The sequence below is a fragment of the Stegostoma tigrinum genome, chromosome 5 (genome assembly GCF_030684315.1).
Source record: "Stegostoma tigrinum isolate sSteTig4 chromosome 5, sSteTig4.hap1, whole genome shotgun sequence".
Lineage (NCBI taxonomy): Eukaryota > Metazoa > Chordata > Chondrichthyes > Orectolobiformes > Stegostomatidae > Stegostoma > Stegostoma tigrinum.
The window spans coordinates 99,134,573-99,150,291 of record NC_081358.1 but is presented as its reverse complement, the minus strand read 5'-3'; the positions used below and the strand labels follow the sequence as shown (position 1 = coordinate 99,150,291).

At 39.0% G+C, this 15,719-nt stretch overlaps 1 protein-coding gene across 2 annotated transcripts in view; it reads left to right on the top strand.

Moving 5' to 3' along the window:
- The window catches only part of LOC125451719 (serine/threonine-protein kinase OSR1-like), a 163,307-nt gene that overhangs the window by 48,575 nt on the left and 99,013 nt on the right, over positions 1 to 15,719 (top strand). For both annotated transcript variants that reach the window (XM_048529252.2, XM_048529253.2), the window contains exons 3-4: positions 6,765 to 6,873; positions 14,160 to 14,301. In XM_048529252.2, coding sequence (XP_048385209.1) covers positions 6,765 to 6,873; positions 14,160 to 14,301 — 251 coding nt within the window. The remainder of the gene's footprint in view (positions 1 to 6,764; positions 6,874 to 14,159; positions 14,302 to 15,719) is intronic.

Below are 15,719 nucleotides of genomic sequence, written 5' to 3'. Positions count from 1 at the left end.
TATATCAAAGTCCTGAGCTAACCTCCCTAAAAGCACTGTGGGTATACTTTGATCAAATAGACTTCACTATTTTCTAAAGGGTGATGAGGAATGGTATTGATTCTGTCTGCTAATGATCCCCACATCTCATGAAAAATTTTAAAATATTTAGTTACTGTAAAGCCACAGAAGGCACCCTAAGCAAATAAATTCTCACCCGTCTCAACATGTCTGCAACTTTTGTCATGACTAACTACATTAATGGCAGTCACCCAACTGAATGAGACTGCACTCGCTTTGTTTCTGTCTCATCTATCGATTCATAGAGGATCAGCTGGAATGGTTCCCCTTGCAGCCTTACTATCTTAGAGGGGCAACCCCTCCCCTCCAATTTCTCATCCTTATACCATTTAGCCACTACTGTATGAGGCATCACTTGCTTAACCAGTGAATCTCATGTGGTAACTTCTCCTTTCTGCACAATTTCTGATGTCCATCATGGATCTTTCTGTGGCCCTAACGATTTCTCATCTACCACTATACCACTTGCTGATGCTGATATTGCTTGAAACAACATCAGGTTCTACATTAGTAGCATGTACTCAATTTCAGCACTGCTTTTCACCCCTCCGTTGAATCCACATTGACAATGTTCACAAATCCTGTGCGGGTAGTCGGACAGAAGTTCCCTCCAGCTAAATGTTAGGAACAGCCAAGCCATTATTTTCAGCCCTTGGATTAAACTTTGATCCTGAGCTACCAGTTCCACCCCACTCCCTGGTAGTTGTTGTGAGACCGGAACCTTGGTGCCACGTTTGACTTGAGGTGCATTTCCAACTAAACATCCATGCCATTATCACGGCTTCCTATTTTGATCTCCAAAACATTACCGAACTCCACTCTTGGCTGAAATCCTAATTGATTCCTTTCTTCTTAACTTAACATCTTTCACACAATCCTGGCTGGCCCATCTTTGATCAACCATGAGTTTTACATTATGCAAGGCTTTGGATTTGGGTTCTGGTTCCATTCATGTGTCACCACTATCCCTGATTTACTGTGGTTCGCTGTTAAACGACGCCTTGTTTTTTGGTCTGATCCTTATTTTGTTTCTTAGCCCCTCTCCTCACTATCAATCTCTCCAGTATTACAGCTCTCTCAGATGTGAGCATTCCTCCAAATTGGGACTTGAGAACATTCACAATCTGAATTACTGGGGCCTGAACCTTCAGTTAAGATTCCAAGCAGTTGGAGTCCCTTCTGAAACCTTTTGACTGTCTCTCCTTCTTACACTAGGGCCATTCATGAAAGCTACCCTTTGGGCCAGATTACAAAAATCTTGGTCAGATAATTCCTTCGATAACTCGGAATGAAGTTTTTGTTCTTGTGCAGTTCCTAAAATAGGGTTTAAGGTGAACAAATTTGACTGGTATCTATTTTGATCAATGAAACAAAGTTGGCATTCAAGCTAAAGGGGTGGTGCAGAAAGTTATGGTTTTCTAATCTTCCAACTGGAAAGATTGAAGAGTCTTGACCTTTTCAGCCATCAAGGGGCCTTTTCTACTTTTCTGTATTGAAGTATATAATTTTGTGCTGGAAAAGTTTTTAAAAACCTCTAAATGTGGTGAAGCCGTGACAGTTTGCAAAGGAAAGGCATGTGTACACTGGAAGTGGTCAAGGTAGAAACTAATGCAAGGAAACATGAACTGCTGCATGGTGGAATTAAGATTTCAATGTAGTGTAGTGGAGGTAAAAGTATGAGACTAATTTGAATTAGATCTTGTAGAGCTTTTCTGAATGAGTAACTTGAAACTTGTTCATATCTGGCATGTGACCTTGGTTCCTTTCCCAGTGCAAGTTCTATAATTGGAGTTGACCAAAACCCAGCTCTGGAGTGAATTTCCTATGTTATACAATTGGGCGCTTCTCTATTGAAATGGTTGTTCTTTTGTGAATTGTTTGTTTACCATCACTCAGTCTCAGAAAGCAAACTTTTTTTTGCTCACTGATTTTGCTCCTGCTTTTCTTTAAATTAGAGAATTGTATTAAATTTTGAGTTGAACCCTAGGTATATAATCTCTACTCCCATTAAATCAATTGCTAGTTTGTTGCTGAATAATCCAATCCATATTGAATGGAATGAAAAATATTTTTGCTTCTGCAATAAGGTGTTTTGAACTCAAATTGTTGTGACATCAGTCAAATGCTTAGGTTGCTTTGAATCAAAGTAACTAAGGTGAAGATCCTCATTGAAGCTGTAGTTTCTTTTACTTATGCAAAAATGTTCCATGTAGATAGAAGAAATTTCATTTTGTCATTTTGCAACATTTATTTTTCCGGTGTTGTTTTTCTCTCCTGTGTCTGAGCAATAAGACACTGGAATGCTTGGCTCCAGTGAATTTTATCACAAACAATTGTCCACAAGGGTTAAATCTGAAACAGAAAACAGTTATTGTTGTGATATTTAAAAATCAGCACAAGTTCCTGAAACATCCAGTAAACCACATTTAACGCTCAGTATTAAAATGGCATGCAAAGCTCAATGCTAGATGATAAACATTATAAAATCCTTGTCTGTTCAAATTCCCACCTCCATGTTGCTTAGCATCCTGGAAGTTTTTAAAATGCTGACTTATTATAAAGTTTCATAGGCTGGTTCTTTGGGAAATCATCTAAATAGTCGCCTTTTGTACCTTAATACTGGTACAGGCACTGATATGTTATTTAAATGGATATTACTTGATTCTGAAGCAGGAATATCTGAATTTTAGGAGCTATGTGATGGAGATGGAATGCATATATTAAAACCAAAGGTGAACTTTATATGATTAAGTAGATGCTTGAATAGCTCTTGTAAAAGATGCAAGCCCTTCTGTTCACTCTTTGCCTGCAACACCCTATATGTGCAGGGGTTAGAAGCATAAACTCCTATCCTCGTTCACATGGCCAATGATAGAGGAGATTTCAAATAGCAGGTGGCAGCGCAAGCCACCGTGCTGTGGTCAGAAATCATTAGCTTGTATGAATCTACAAGGCAACATGGAGGTGGGTATTTCAAAGGATAAAAGCTTACAACATTGATCGTGGTCTTTCATTGATCTTTTGGAGACTTTTCAAGACATTGTTATATGTGGGTTGACTTGCTATATATGCTGATTTTTATTGTCACTGCCACTGGCAATTTGTGTACAAAAATCTATTTGAGACCAGCTGCCTAATAGAAGCCTGTCAGAACAGCTGACTTTGTTTTTGGTATTGTGCTGTATGAATTCAATGGGTGTATTTAGTGAGTCTGTTGAGAGCATGTATTATGCTTTTCCTATTTATCTTCTACAATTAATGATCACACAGGATTTAACTAATAGAGGGAAGAACCATAAATTTTTAAAGCGGAGTTGCTGGCCAGGAAGGAAACATTAGCTGTTGTAATTGAAGAGCAGGATAATCAACATCTTGTTGTTAATATCACTGCTGTGACATTTTTGAGTACTAACCGCAATTGTGGTCTGAATTAGTTGAGCCTTAATTTAAAATGTGGCAGCATTCCTCTTGCTCCTATATTTCTATAAATGATTTACTTAATTTAATTCAATTCATCATTGTTTCAATTTGAGCTTGAAGAACATACATTTATCCAGTTTACTGAAAGATAAATTGTGAAAAGTCCAATTTATTATTTAAAATAGCATAATGCTTTATAGAAGTCATGTTTGGGAGACAAAGGGTATATTTCTGAGAGCTATTGAATGATCAGTAACGTAAGGTGTGTGTGTGTGTGTCTGTCTGTCTGTGGGGCAAAGCCTGCTGATATTTAGTATCCAGGCTTCTACGTCATGGCTGGCATCCAAGTAGAAACTAAGTGTTGACGCTGATTAAAATTTACTTTTGAGAGGTAAGAGTAAAGAAGGGACAAAAATACAAACTTGCTATGAGCTGTTTTAAGGTCACCATAATCCCAAAGGACCATAGGGCTGCTCTCTCATCAGAAAGGCAACTGTGGTAGTTTAAATTGAGGGTCACCATCTGTTAGGCAAGGGATGAGATTTGAGTAGGTGAGACCTGCATAGTAACCAGTGCAGGAATTGAATCTGCACTGGTGGCATCACTTTGCAACACAAACCCACTACCCAGCCACTTGAGAAAGAAATGTTGTGTTGGTCCATCTTTGTCCATCCAGAGGTTACCAGCATCACAGATACCATTCTTTAGCCATTTTGATTCATTCTACATGATATGCAGAAATAGCTGCAGGCACTGAATACTCAAGGCTATGGGCTTTGATAACATTGCAGCAAGAGTACTTGAAGGCAACTACTCCATTTGTGCCCCTTGTCAAGCTTTTCCCATGGAGCTACAATGCTGGCATCTACCAGACCTTGTGGCACATGTCCTGGGAATGTCCTGCCCACAAAAAAAAGTAATTGACCAATTTTGAGTCCTATTATTCTACACTTGATCATCAGAAAAGTGATTTAGAAATGTTGTTGACAGTGCTGTCAAGTCACACGAGCTGAACAAATACCACTGACTCATGCATAGGTTGAGTTTTGTCAGCGCCACTGAGCTCTTGATCTCATTTACAACCTTGGATGAATGTCAAAGATTTGGTTATCTATTCATGGAAAACTTCTACCGATAAGTTTCCCACCAAGCTTGACATCTTCCTGATTTGAAACTATGGCACTGTTCTTTCATTGCTGTGTTTAAAATTTTGGAGCTCCATCCAAAACAGCACAGTGGCTGTACATGCTCCTCTTCCCACACACTGCAGCAGTTCAAAATGACAGCTCACTGCTTTTTTGTGTGTGATTGGATAAATGTTGGTTGAGCCAGCAATACCCATGGCCTGTAAACAAATTTTATGGTAACATTGCCACTACCCCAGCTAATCACAGTTTAATGTCTTTGGGAGCAAGGAATTGTATCCCACTGCGAAGATGGTGAAATCTGAATTCACTGAATGCAAAAAATCTGTCTAATGGTGACCATGTAACGTGTCCATTGTCCCAGAGAATTATAGGGCCGTTGTGTCATTTGAGATAACTGGTAATGGTTTGGCTGGATAATCTAATGTCTCCAGTGAGGGGAGAAATTGCGAAGATCATAGAATCCCCAGTGTGGACACAAGCTGTTAGCATAACAAGTCCACACTGACTCTCTGAAAAACAAGCTACCGAGACTCATCCCCTTTACTTGTCCCTGTAAACCCTGCATTTTTTCTGTGGCTAACGCACCTAATCTGCACATTCCTGAACAGTACGGGCAATTTAGCATTATCAATCCACTTAACGTGCACATCTTTGGACTGTGGGAGGAAACCAGGGCCCTGGGTGGATACCTGTGCAAGCTCCACATACAGTTGTCCAGATTTGGAATCAAACTGGTCCCTGCCACTGAGGCAGCAGTGCCTAACATCTGAGCTACCATGCCACCCTTTTCATGGGTCTTTCATAGTGACTTCAGCCAGTACAAGAATTGAATGCATGCAGTCGGCATCACTCTGTTTTGAAAACTAGATGTCAAGACAACTTGGCTAACTGACCCAACCATGGTCAAAAAGCTCATCTGGTTCACTTGTCCTTTTTGGAAGGAAATCTGCCCTCCTACTGAGTTTGATCTACGTGTGACTCCAGAACCATGGCAATGATTGACACTTAACTGTCCTCCACCTTGGGCTAGGAAGATCCTTGGTTGTATCAAATAGCTACAAAGCTTAAAGAAAGGGAAGAAACCAGACAGATCACCTGGCATCAACCCAAGCACTGGAAATGACAAACAGCTTTGACCCTGAAAATTTGTCCTTTCCAACATCTGAAGGCTTGTCTAAAATTGAGAGACCTGTCTTAAACTGACTTTGTATGTAAAGTAAGATTCCGTGAATATGATTGTGTTCCAGACATCACGTCACCTGCCTGGTTAATGTCTTGTTCCACTGGCAGGATGGACCCACCAGAGGCAAAGCAATAATTCATAATTCATCCCAATCTCCTGGACCTTTTGCAGCTCGTCCTTCTTGAACTCTTTCTCATACTCTACACAATGTATCTTCCATATCTTTTCTTTAACTGAAGCAACCATATCTTCAGTCACTTGGGCCTCGCTCTGGAATGCTCTTGCTCGCCCTTTTAATCGCCTTCCTCTTTTTCAAATACTCTGAATTCAGTCCTTGCTTTCAGAATCCTTTATCTCCGACTCTATTCGAATACCTTGACCTTTTCTGCTCCTGTGATAACTGTCCCTCAGATAAGCTAGCATCAGTGGAGAGAAGCTGTTATGTTTCAAGTTGAAGTTCCTTTGTCAGAAATGTGATTACTCGTTCAGAGATTGATGAATTAATGGCATTATCACCGCAGCCTACAGCTTCAATGTTATTGACTTAAGTTAATTTTTGCTTATGAAAATTTTGGTGACAACAGAAGAAAGATTGTGAGCAGAAAGTATGTCATCTATGTCATGAAAAGCCTAATAATCGTTATGTTAGACATGGTAAAATTTTTGCTTTTAGGAATTGTGCTTCTGATTTTCAAGTTGCAAAGGGTTCATTTCCTACATTACCATAAAGGGTGTTTTTTTCCCAGCTGTGACTCCCATCAGTCATCGCTCTCTAATGAGAAAGCAGCCCTGGTAGGTCAGTGGCAACTTTACCTTACAATACATTAAGTGCTACCCTGTCTGAACCTTTATAATACTTCAGGGCAGATGATTGCAATTCATTATTATCTAGGAGGAATTGTTTCTTCTTTGGCAAAATATTGCTCTAATGCTGGTTCATTCTCTTTTAACAGAAAGAAATTCAAGCAATGAGTCAGTGCCATCACCGGAACATTGTGTCATATTACACCTCATTTGTGGTAAAGGATGAACTATGGCTGGTGATGAAGTTGCTCAGTGGTGGTGAGTGTTTATTCCAGGTATTTCTAAAGACTGGAAGGCCTTGCCTTAAATCCAGCTCCATTTAGCCGGTTTCATTCAAATTTTGAGATTGGGCTGCTTCATATGCTCTCTGTTGTGGTTGGAGCAAAAAGAAAGTTGAGGGTAGAATGCAGAAAACACATTCCCTAACCACAAAATATCAATTTTCAGAATACCGTCCCCCACCCCTGTTGTGGCAATCAGCTTTCAGAAATTTTCACCATATAGGTTAGAATTTTAATGCTGCTCAAACATTCAGTCAGATCATACTCAATGGACTCAATCCACATCAGAACAGTGCGTGGAGATATAAAATACAATTTCACACTTTATTTCACCCAACGTTTCAAGGAAATTGTTGGTTAAAAGTTGCTTTTAGCCTGTAAATAGAGGCACTGTGGTGTGTTTTGATATTTTTTCTGTCACGCGGAATGTTGTCATGCATTAAAGTCGGCTCTAAATGTTCCAATTGTTCACATTATCAGTGAATGAAACAGCCAATTGGTTTAAAAGTTTCCCTTTAATTAGCCTCCTCTAACTAAAGTAGCATGATGGTCCTAGTCAGTGGTCGTATCCCCTCCTTCGGGCCAGAAGGCCTCAGGTCAAGTCCAGCCTGCCCCAGAGATGTCATAGCATCGCTAAACATTTTGATTTAAAATAACAACAGCTAAAGTGAGCATAGTATTGAAATAGGTACTAGTGTTGGCCATACTGATCTTTGAATGGCAGAGCAGGATTGAATAATATCATCGTGATTGATCTTTTACCTCCATTTCATCTTTTGCACGATCCTTGTGTCCCCTAATTCCCTTAGGATCCAAACACACACATTAACTTGTTCATGGCTGTCTGAGGTTAAACAAAATCCAAAGATTCATAACTAGCTTTATGAAGGTATTTTCATCTTGCCACAGTCCTCAATGGGTGCTCCCTGATCTTAGACTATAATGCTTTAGGGAACATATTTTCTCAGTGTTCGCCTTTTTAGGCTCCTTAATATTCAGAGCACTTTTCATTGTTCTAATCTGTAGGGAATGCAGTCCTGATCTCCTCACTATTTATACTTAGGATAATTGCTCTCTTTCATCTCTTTACCCAAGGAAGGGGAAAGTTTCATGTGATGTTCCCAAGCCTGACATTATATTAGTACCCTGAACAATTGTAGTAAGACTTTTATCTCTCCTCCCCCGCCCCATTAAATCCCAATGTAATAATGTAATCTAGCATTTACTGTGTGCAATTTGGAATCGAAGATATAATTTCAAAATTTGCAGATAACTCTGAATCGAGGAGTCAGCCAGTATGGGTTAATTAAATTGTTAAATGAAGCTCAATACAACCATGTGTAGTGCATTTTGGTAGGAAGAATAGGAGGGTCATTTGTTTTACAGATGTAGGCCATAGGTGAGATATAGGAAGGAAAATCTTGAAATACAAAAACCAAAAGCTGGGGATGTACATTCCTCCAACACTGTGTTTATATTTCTCTAGGCCTGCCAGCATGCCTGGAAAACCAGCTATGATTCCAGATGATGTTAACACTGAATAAATTGGATCTGAGGGAAGCTGGTTTGATAGACCCAGCTTTGTTGGTCTTTAACCTGTGGTGGTCAGTTAGTGAACGTACTAGAGAGGCTGCGTATACTTTTAACATTGGTAAATGTTTACACAACAAAGAATGAAATCGGTTAACACTAAAGTTAGAGGTGTAATGAACATTGAAGAAGGCTACCTCGAAGTTCAACAGGACCTTGATCAGGTAGTGTAATGGGTCATGGAGTGACAGATGGAATTTAATTTAGATAAATGCAAAGTGCTGCATTTTAGAAAGGCAAATCAGAGCAGGGCTTGCACATTTAATAATAAGATCCTGGGGAGTGTTGTCAAACAAAGACACCTTGGATTGCAGGTTCATAGTTCTTTGAAAGTGGAGTCGCAGGTAGATAGGATATTGAAGGTGTTTGCTTTGCTTGCCTTTATTGGTCAGTGCATTGAATATAGGAATTGGAAGATCACATTACGGCAGTACAGGCCATTGGTTAGGACACGTGGAGTATTGCATGCAATTCTGGTCTCCCTCCAATGGGAAGGATTATGTGAAACTAGAAAGATTCAGAAAAGATTTGAGGATGTTGCCAGAGTTGGAAGGTTTGAGCTAAAGGGAGAGAATGAATAGAGTGGGCCTATTTTCCCTGTAGTGCCAGAGGATGAGGGGTGACCTTGTAGAGGTTTATAAAATCATAACGACATGGATAGGGTAAATAGGCCAGGTCTTTCCCTGGATTGGGGAAGTCCAAAACTAGAGTGTAGGTTTTTAGTGAGGTGGGGGGGAAGGTATAAAAGGTGCCTAAAGAACAACTTTTTCTCACAGACTGTGAAATGAGCTGCCAAAGGAAGTCATGAAGGCTAGTAAGATTACAACATTTAAAAGGCCTCTGCATGGATATATGAATAGGAAGGGCTAAGAGGGATATGGGCTAAATGCTGGCAAATGGGACTAGATTTATATTGGACATCTGGTCGGCGTGGACAAGTTGGACCAACCGGGCTGTTTGTGCTGTACCACTCTTACGTTAGACAAAAAAATTGGCACAATTTCAGTAGAAACCCCAGCAAAATGATTCAGACTTTCGCTATGCCTTTTCTTCCAACAATATCCTTACAAACAATAAACCCCAGTGACAATTCACTAATATTTCCAAACTAAGGCTTTATATTTAGGTTGATACAGCTGCAAAGGTCTCCTTCAGCAAATTACTGCAAATGCACTTGATACTTTTCTTCAGCTAAAAATAATCTGAGGCACCTAATACAAACTGCAAATTAGATGTATTATTATTTTAATTCCAGAGTTCTGAAGCTGAGTTTTTAGCAGGATTGCTCATCAAAGTTTTATCCTCCTTCATTTAGGCACACCCACAGCACTGTTGTTGTGCTAGGCAACAACACTTTCTATTCTATCTTCATGCACTAAATTATCAACACCAATTCTTTCATGAGTTGTAAAACAGCTGTAAAAATGCTAGTGTGCAAACATGATTCCAAGCCACTTGCACCAAGTCCACAAAAACAATTCTTCAAGTTAAACTAAGACCATGTATTTTTGTGTTTTGGGAAATTTAAGATTAAAAACTAAACCTAGTTATACATTGTTCCCAATCGAGGTAATGTTTTCAGTCCATTTTGACTTTTCAGAGCTCTGTAAAATACTTGTACCTCAAATTAGCAAGACTGTTAAGGAAAGCAAAGCAAGTATGAGGCTTTATTTCCAAAATGATACAATTTTAAAAAGAGGGAAGCTACACCTGTGCTGAAACATAGTTAGATCACACTCGGGAGTACCTTGCATAGTTCTGATCACCACTTTATACAAGACGTAGAGACAGTGGAAGGGAAAAAAAGATGTATGAAGATGATAGAAATACTGATGTTCATTATCAAGAAATGATTGACAGGCTATGTCCCTTTTCTTAAGCAGTGTTGATTATAATAATCAAGGGCAGATCCTCAACTCACTGCTCTGTTTGTTTCGCAACCCTTTGCTTGCACTTCAATTGCTTGTAAAAGCTTTCTCTTTTTAAACTTCAGTAAGCAATTTCACGAGGGAAAAGAATACACGCACAACATGAAAATTGGTAGAGTTGTGGATAGTGACGATACAGCAGTATACAGATCAGTTGGAAGGTTGGGTGGAGAAATGGCAAATAGAGTTTAATCCAGACAAGTGAGGTGATGCATTTTGATGGTTGAATGCAAGATGAAAGTGTACAGTAAATGGCAGGACCGTTGGAAGAGAGCAAGACCTGCAGATGGTGGAGTCAGAGATAATGCAGTGTGGAGATTGAGGAACACAGCAGTCCAGGCAGGAGCAGGAAATGTTGATATTTTGAGTTGGGACCATTCTTCAGGCCCTTAGGAGCTTTGCTCTACAGAGGGTTCTTGGAGTGCAAACCCATAGCTCCCTGAAACTGTCAATGCAATTTGATGATAAGGGTGTAAAAACCTACGGCATGATTACATTCATCGGTCAGGGCATTAAGTATAAAAGTTAGCAAGTCATGTTGCAGCTGTTTTAGACTTTAGTTTCACCACATTTGGAGTACAGTATCGCCAAAATATAGGAAGGATGAGTAGGCTTTGGAGAACCTGCAAGAGATTTGCAAGGATGTTTCCTGGATTGGAGTGTAGTAGATATAAAGAGAGGTTGGTTCAACCCCAGTTGTTTTCACAAGAATGCCAGAGGCTAAGGAGTGAACTGAAAAGTGTATAAAATTGAGAGGCATGGATGGGATGGATAGTTAAATCTACTTTTTCCTGGAGTGGATGTGTCAAGTACTAGGAGTCGTAGGTTTAAGGTAAGAGGGAGAAAGTTTAAAGGAAAGATGTGAGGCAAGTTTTTATTTTACAGAGGACAATGGATGCCAGTGGAGAAGCAGGGAAGGTAACAACATTATAGAGGCACTTAGTTAGACATGTGAACAGGAGGGAGTAGAGTGACGTGGAGCATGTGCAGGCACATGGGATAAGTTGAGAATGACATCACGTTTGGCACAGTCATGGCGGGTCAAAGGGCCTGTTCCTGTGCTATACTGTGCCATGTTAATATATGCAGTGATTTGAATTGAGTTTCTTGTAAGCTTAAAGGAAACACGAGCTCTGTTTCCCAAAGGATGTTTCATTCATGCAAACGGTTATTGGTTTTCATGTTTTTAGCTCTCCTTGCATCATCCATAACCTTAATAAAAACATGGAAAATAGTAACAAGGATAGGCTATTTGAGTCTTGCAACCTGCTGCAGCATTCAATATGATATGGTTGATCATCCAACTTAATAGCCTGTACCTGCTTTTGCTCCATACCCTTTGGTTCTTTAGGTCTAAGAACTGTATGTATCTCCTTCTTGAAATCATTGAATGTTTTGATCTCAAGTACTTTGTGGCAGGGAATTCTGCAGGCTCACCATGTTTTGGATGAAGAAATTTGTCCACTTCTCAGTCCTCAATGACCTACCTGATATCCTTAGACTGTGACCCCTGGTTCTAGACTCTCTACTCATTGGGAAGATCCTTTGAGTTTACCTTGTCTAATCCTGTTAGAATGGTATAGGTTTCTATATATGATAACCCTGTCATCCTTCTAAACTCAAGTGAAAATAGTCCTAACTGACCCAGTTTTTCAGTCTAGGAAATTTTCATTGCCCTTCCACCGAAGTCAGAGTAGCCTTTCTTAGATAAGATTAAAAGTGCACATGACACTTGGTGTGATCTCACCAAGATCCTGTACAATTGCAGCAAGACATTCTGATTCATGCAGTCAATCTCTTTCTGTGAAGGCCTACATACAATTTGCCACTTTGTTCTGCCATTGATCAGTGCTCACCAGCATAGGGTACTTGCCAGGATTTGGGGCAAAGATCCTGTGACGTCCCTCTTGATCTTGCCAACGTTGTTGACTTAGAAATGTTCACTCTCAAATCCTTTGATAATTGTAGAAGCAGAGAGAGTATTTCCTTAATGGTGGAGTGTACATCTGGATTTCATCAATACCAAGAAATCCAGCGAGGAATTCTAAAGAAATTTATTTAACCCAAGCGTGATGTGAGCAAAAGTCATCACATGGAAAGTGGATTAAGCAAATAATATAGACATATATGGGGGAATCTAGACAAGTGCATGAAAGAATGAAATAATGTTTAGATACATTTAAATGAGAAAAGGTGGATGGAGATTTAAACAGAACATAAGCATCAATACATTAGACTAAATAACCTGTTTTTAATACCTTTAAAAAGAAATCTGGGTTTAAACAAGATGCCCCTCAGTTGAGGGTGGCAACTGTAGGAGAGTTATTCTCACTTAAACCCGTTCATTTTTACCATACTATACATTTACTTGTAATAATTCAAGTTTCTCATCCTTGCTTGACTTTTGATTCTCTTATTTCTGGAATTAAGATTGATAGAAGCAAATGAAGGGGGCTTTCAGTAGAGTGTATAGTACCAACACACTGCATTAAACAAATTGGTAAATGTATGGGTCTCTTGAGGTTTTTTTCTCCCTGTTGCTCGCTAAGTACAAGGCTGAGAAAATAAGCATTTTGTTTAGAAATTCCATCCTACCTGAGGAGATGTGATTCAAATGCACATCCAGAAACCTGTGCTGGAAATTCTGCTTACATTTTGATAACAGTGGCAAATTCCACCACAGCAACTGAAAGAATCCACAACATTCTAAATAAAACAATCCATTGCTTTCTTTTTAAAAATAGTCAGTTCACCTCATCTCCCAATTTTAATAGATCCTTTAAAACATTCCAACATTTGTACCCTCTATTTCATCAGAAACAAATACTCTTTCTTGGGCCACATTCAAGCTGTGTAGAAAGTTTTGTTAAAATCACCCGTATGTTTTTGAAATATATTGGATGTAAACAAACAGACAAACAAACGGGCAAAAAAAAAATCACCCATTTGGTGATAATTGTTGTTTAATGTTTGCTGTTTTCTTATTCTTTGTTATTGCCTCTGCCTCTAACGAGCCTGTGTTAACTTTTACTAATTTTTCTTTTATTTACCTCTTCAGTGACTTCTAAAATTCTCTTAATTCACAGGTTTACTAACCTTTGGATACATTCTACGCTTTTTCTTTTGATCTAAATTATCCTTAATTCCTCTTGTTAGTCATGATTTAAATCACTACTTTTTTTCTGCAGCTACTTTGTGACGTGGATCAGTGTGCATTTGGTGCAAATTTTGTGTTGTACTTTTTAAAAACTAGCCATTGCTTGCTCCACATCAAAAAATATAAATTTCCAATCTGTCTTGGTAAATTTACTGCTTACAGAAACGTAGAAAATAGAAGCCAACAAAAGGACTTTCAAGCTATCAATCCCGATCCTCCCAAACTTGACTGTCCTGAGTGAATCTCTCTTTTTTTCAAAACTGTCTTATTTGCCTTCCTTAATTATAAGGGTTACCCCTTCCTGCTGTTAGTTTTCTTAAAGTTTAGAATCCGGGGTGTATTACTTTTTAACGTTGACTGCTTTGTAACCTTGAGGATGGGAAATTATCCCCAAATGAGCCATTTAGAGGATGGGGGAAATTGCTTGTGGATGATGTAACCCAGTTGCTATCTCTGAGTGATGGTTTTTAAAAAATAGAACATGACTTTTTTGTTCTACAAATGCTTTGGTAACAATTGGGGCAATATAATTAGTTTAAATTTTAAACATTAGTACTTTGCCTTGACTGCCTTTTCTCCCTGTTCTAGGATCCGTGCTCGATATCATTAAACATGTAGTAGCAAGAGGGGATCACAAGAATGGTGTTTTGGAGGAGGCAGTTATAGCCACTATTCTGAAAGAAGTACTGGAGGGCCTTGATTACTTGCATAAAAATGGGCAGATTCACAGGTAAGCACAATCTGACCTGGTCAAATAATGTGCTACCCTGTCAGTTTCAAGGATGAGTGTGTCTGAGAAAGGACTTGGAGATGTAGAATCATTTTGGTATGCTTACTGATGGTAATATCTCTTTCGTACTTGGAAAGTGATGAGCAGAAATGGTTTCGAACCTGGGACCAAAAGTAAAGTCTCATGTCGGTTTGGCTCCCTAATGTGTTTCCATCTCAAAACACTTGGTTAGTTATTCAGTTAATTGTCAAAACCTGCTAATGGGGCCACTTGTAGCAAGATCATCCTGGTGGACATGCCTTGGTCTCTATCAGGTTTGAGACTGGAAAATGGTTTTGATATTTAAGAATATGCTAAAAGAAGATTCTGCCCTAAATCTCATTCATGCTCACTCACCTGAAATGGTTGCTTGACCTTTATCCACACTCTACATCTCTTTCTGTCTATTGTCTCTTCCTTTTAAAACATTTGCATTTCAAAATACAAGCGTGGAATGTCATAATTTCCACTTCTTGATTTGTCTCAATTATCTATTTTTAAACTTGACCTTTTTGTTCTGCAGCCTTGTTCCGGCTTAGAGCTTTGCACACTGGTAATACTAAGCATTGCAGTTGGATTTTGTAAAATTCAGGAGAAATTACTCTTCAAAAAAAGTTACTTTTTTTAAATGTAAAAGCTAAAGATCTAAAGATCAGACCCTGTAAAGGCAGCTTGATCAGCTTAATTTACATCAATCAAATCAAGGGCCATGTTCTCATCAAAATTGATGGAATGTGTCAACCAAGTGATTTTAAAAATATGAATGGTAATTTGGTATATTTTTCCTTTGACTGGTTTTACCATTGTAGTGGTTTGGATTACAGTCGTTACACTCCAGAGCATTACTTGAGTGTGTGTTTGTTTCTGTGATCTGAATAGCAAGGAAAAATTCTACAGTCAACTGTAAGTTGATTTGATGCACATTCTAAGCACTGTTCCAAAGGGTAGTAATTGAATAATGATCAGGATTACAAATCTGTTTTTTTGGCTGCTACACACGAAACAGCTTTTGTGATTTTCATTGTCTTTTGTGGTCACTTTTTATCTGAGACTTTAGTCTATCCCAGACTAAAAATCAGTTTTGACATCATCTTTTCTTGTATGGCTGAAATATCTATGCGGTCAAGGGGATTACATTGTCCTGCCAAACAGCATGCCACACATAAAATTCAGAGGTCAGGGTTTTTCTGATGTTAGATCTTCCTACTCTGCCGCCTGAAAAGTTAGTGGTCCCAACAACATCTTGGGATCACAAATTCCACCAGTTATGTGAGAAATCTAGCCCCAGTTGGAGCTAACCACTTGCCATGTTCACAATAGCATTTCAGATTTGATACAGAGCTCAGATTTCTGCTGGCAACATAAATTGGTGTGGTTAT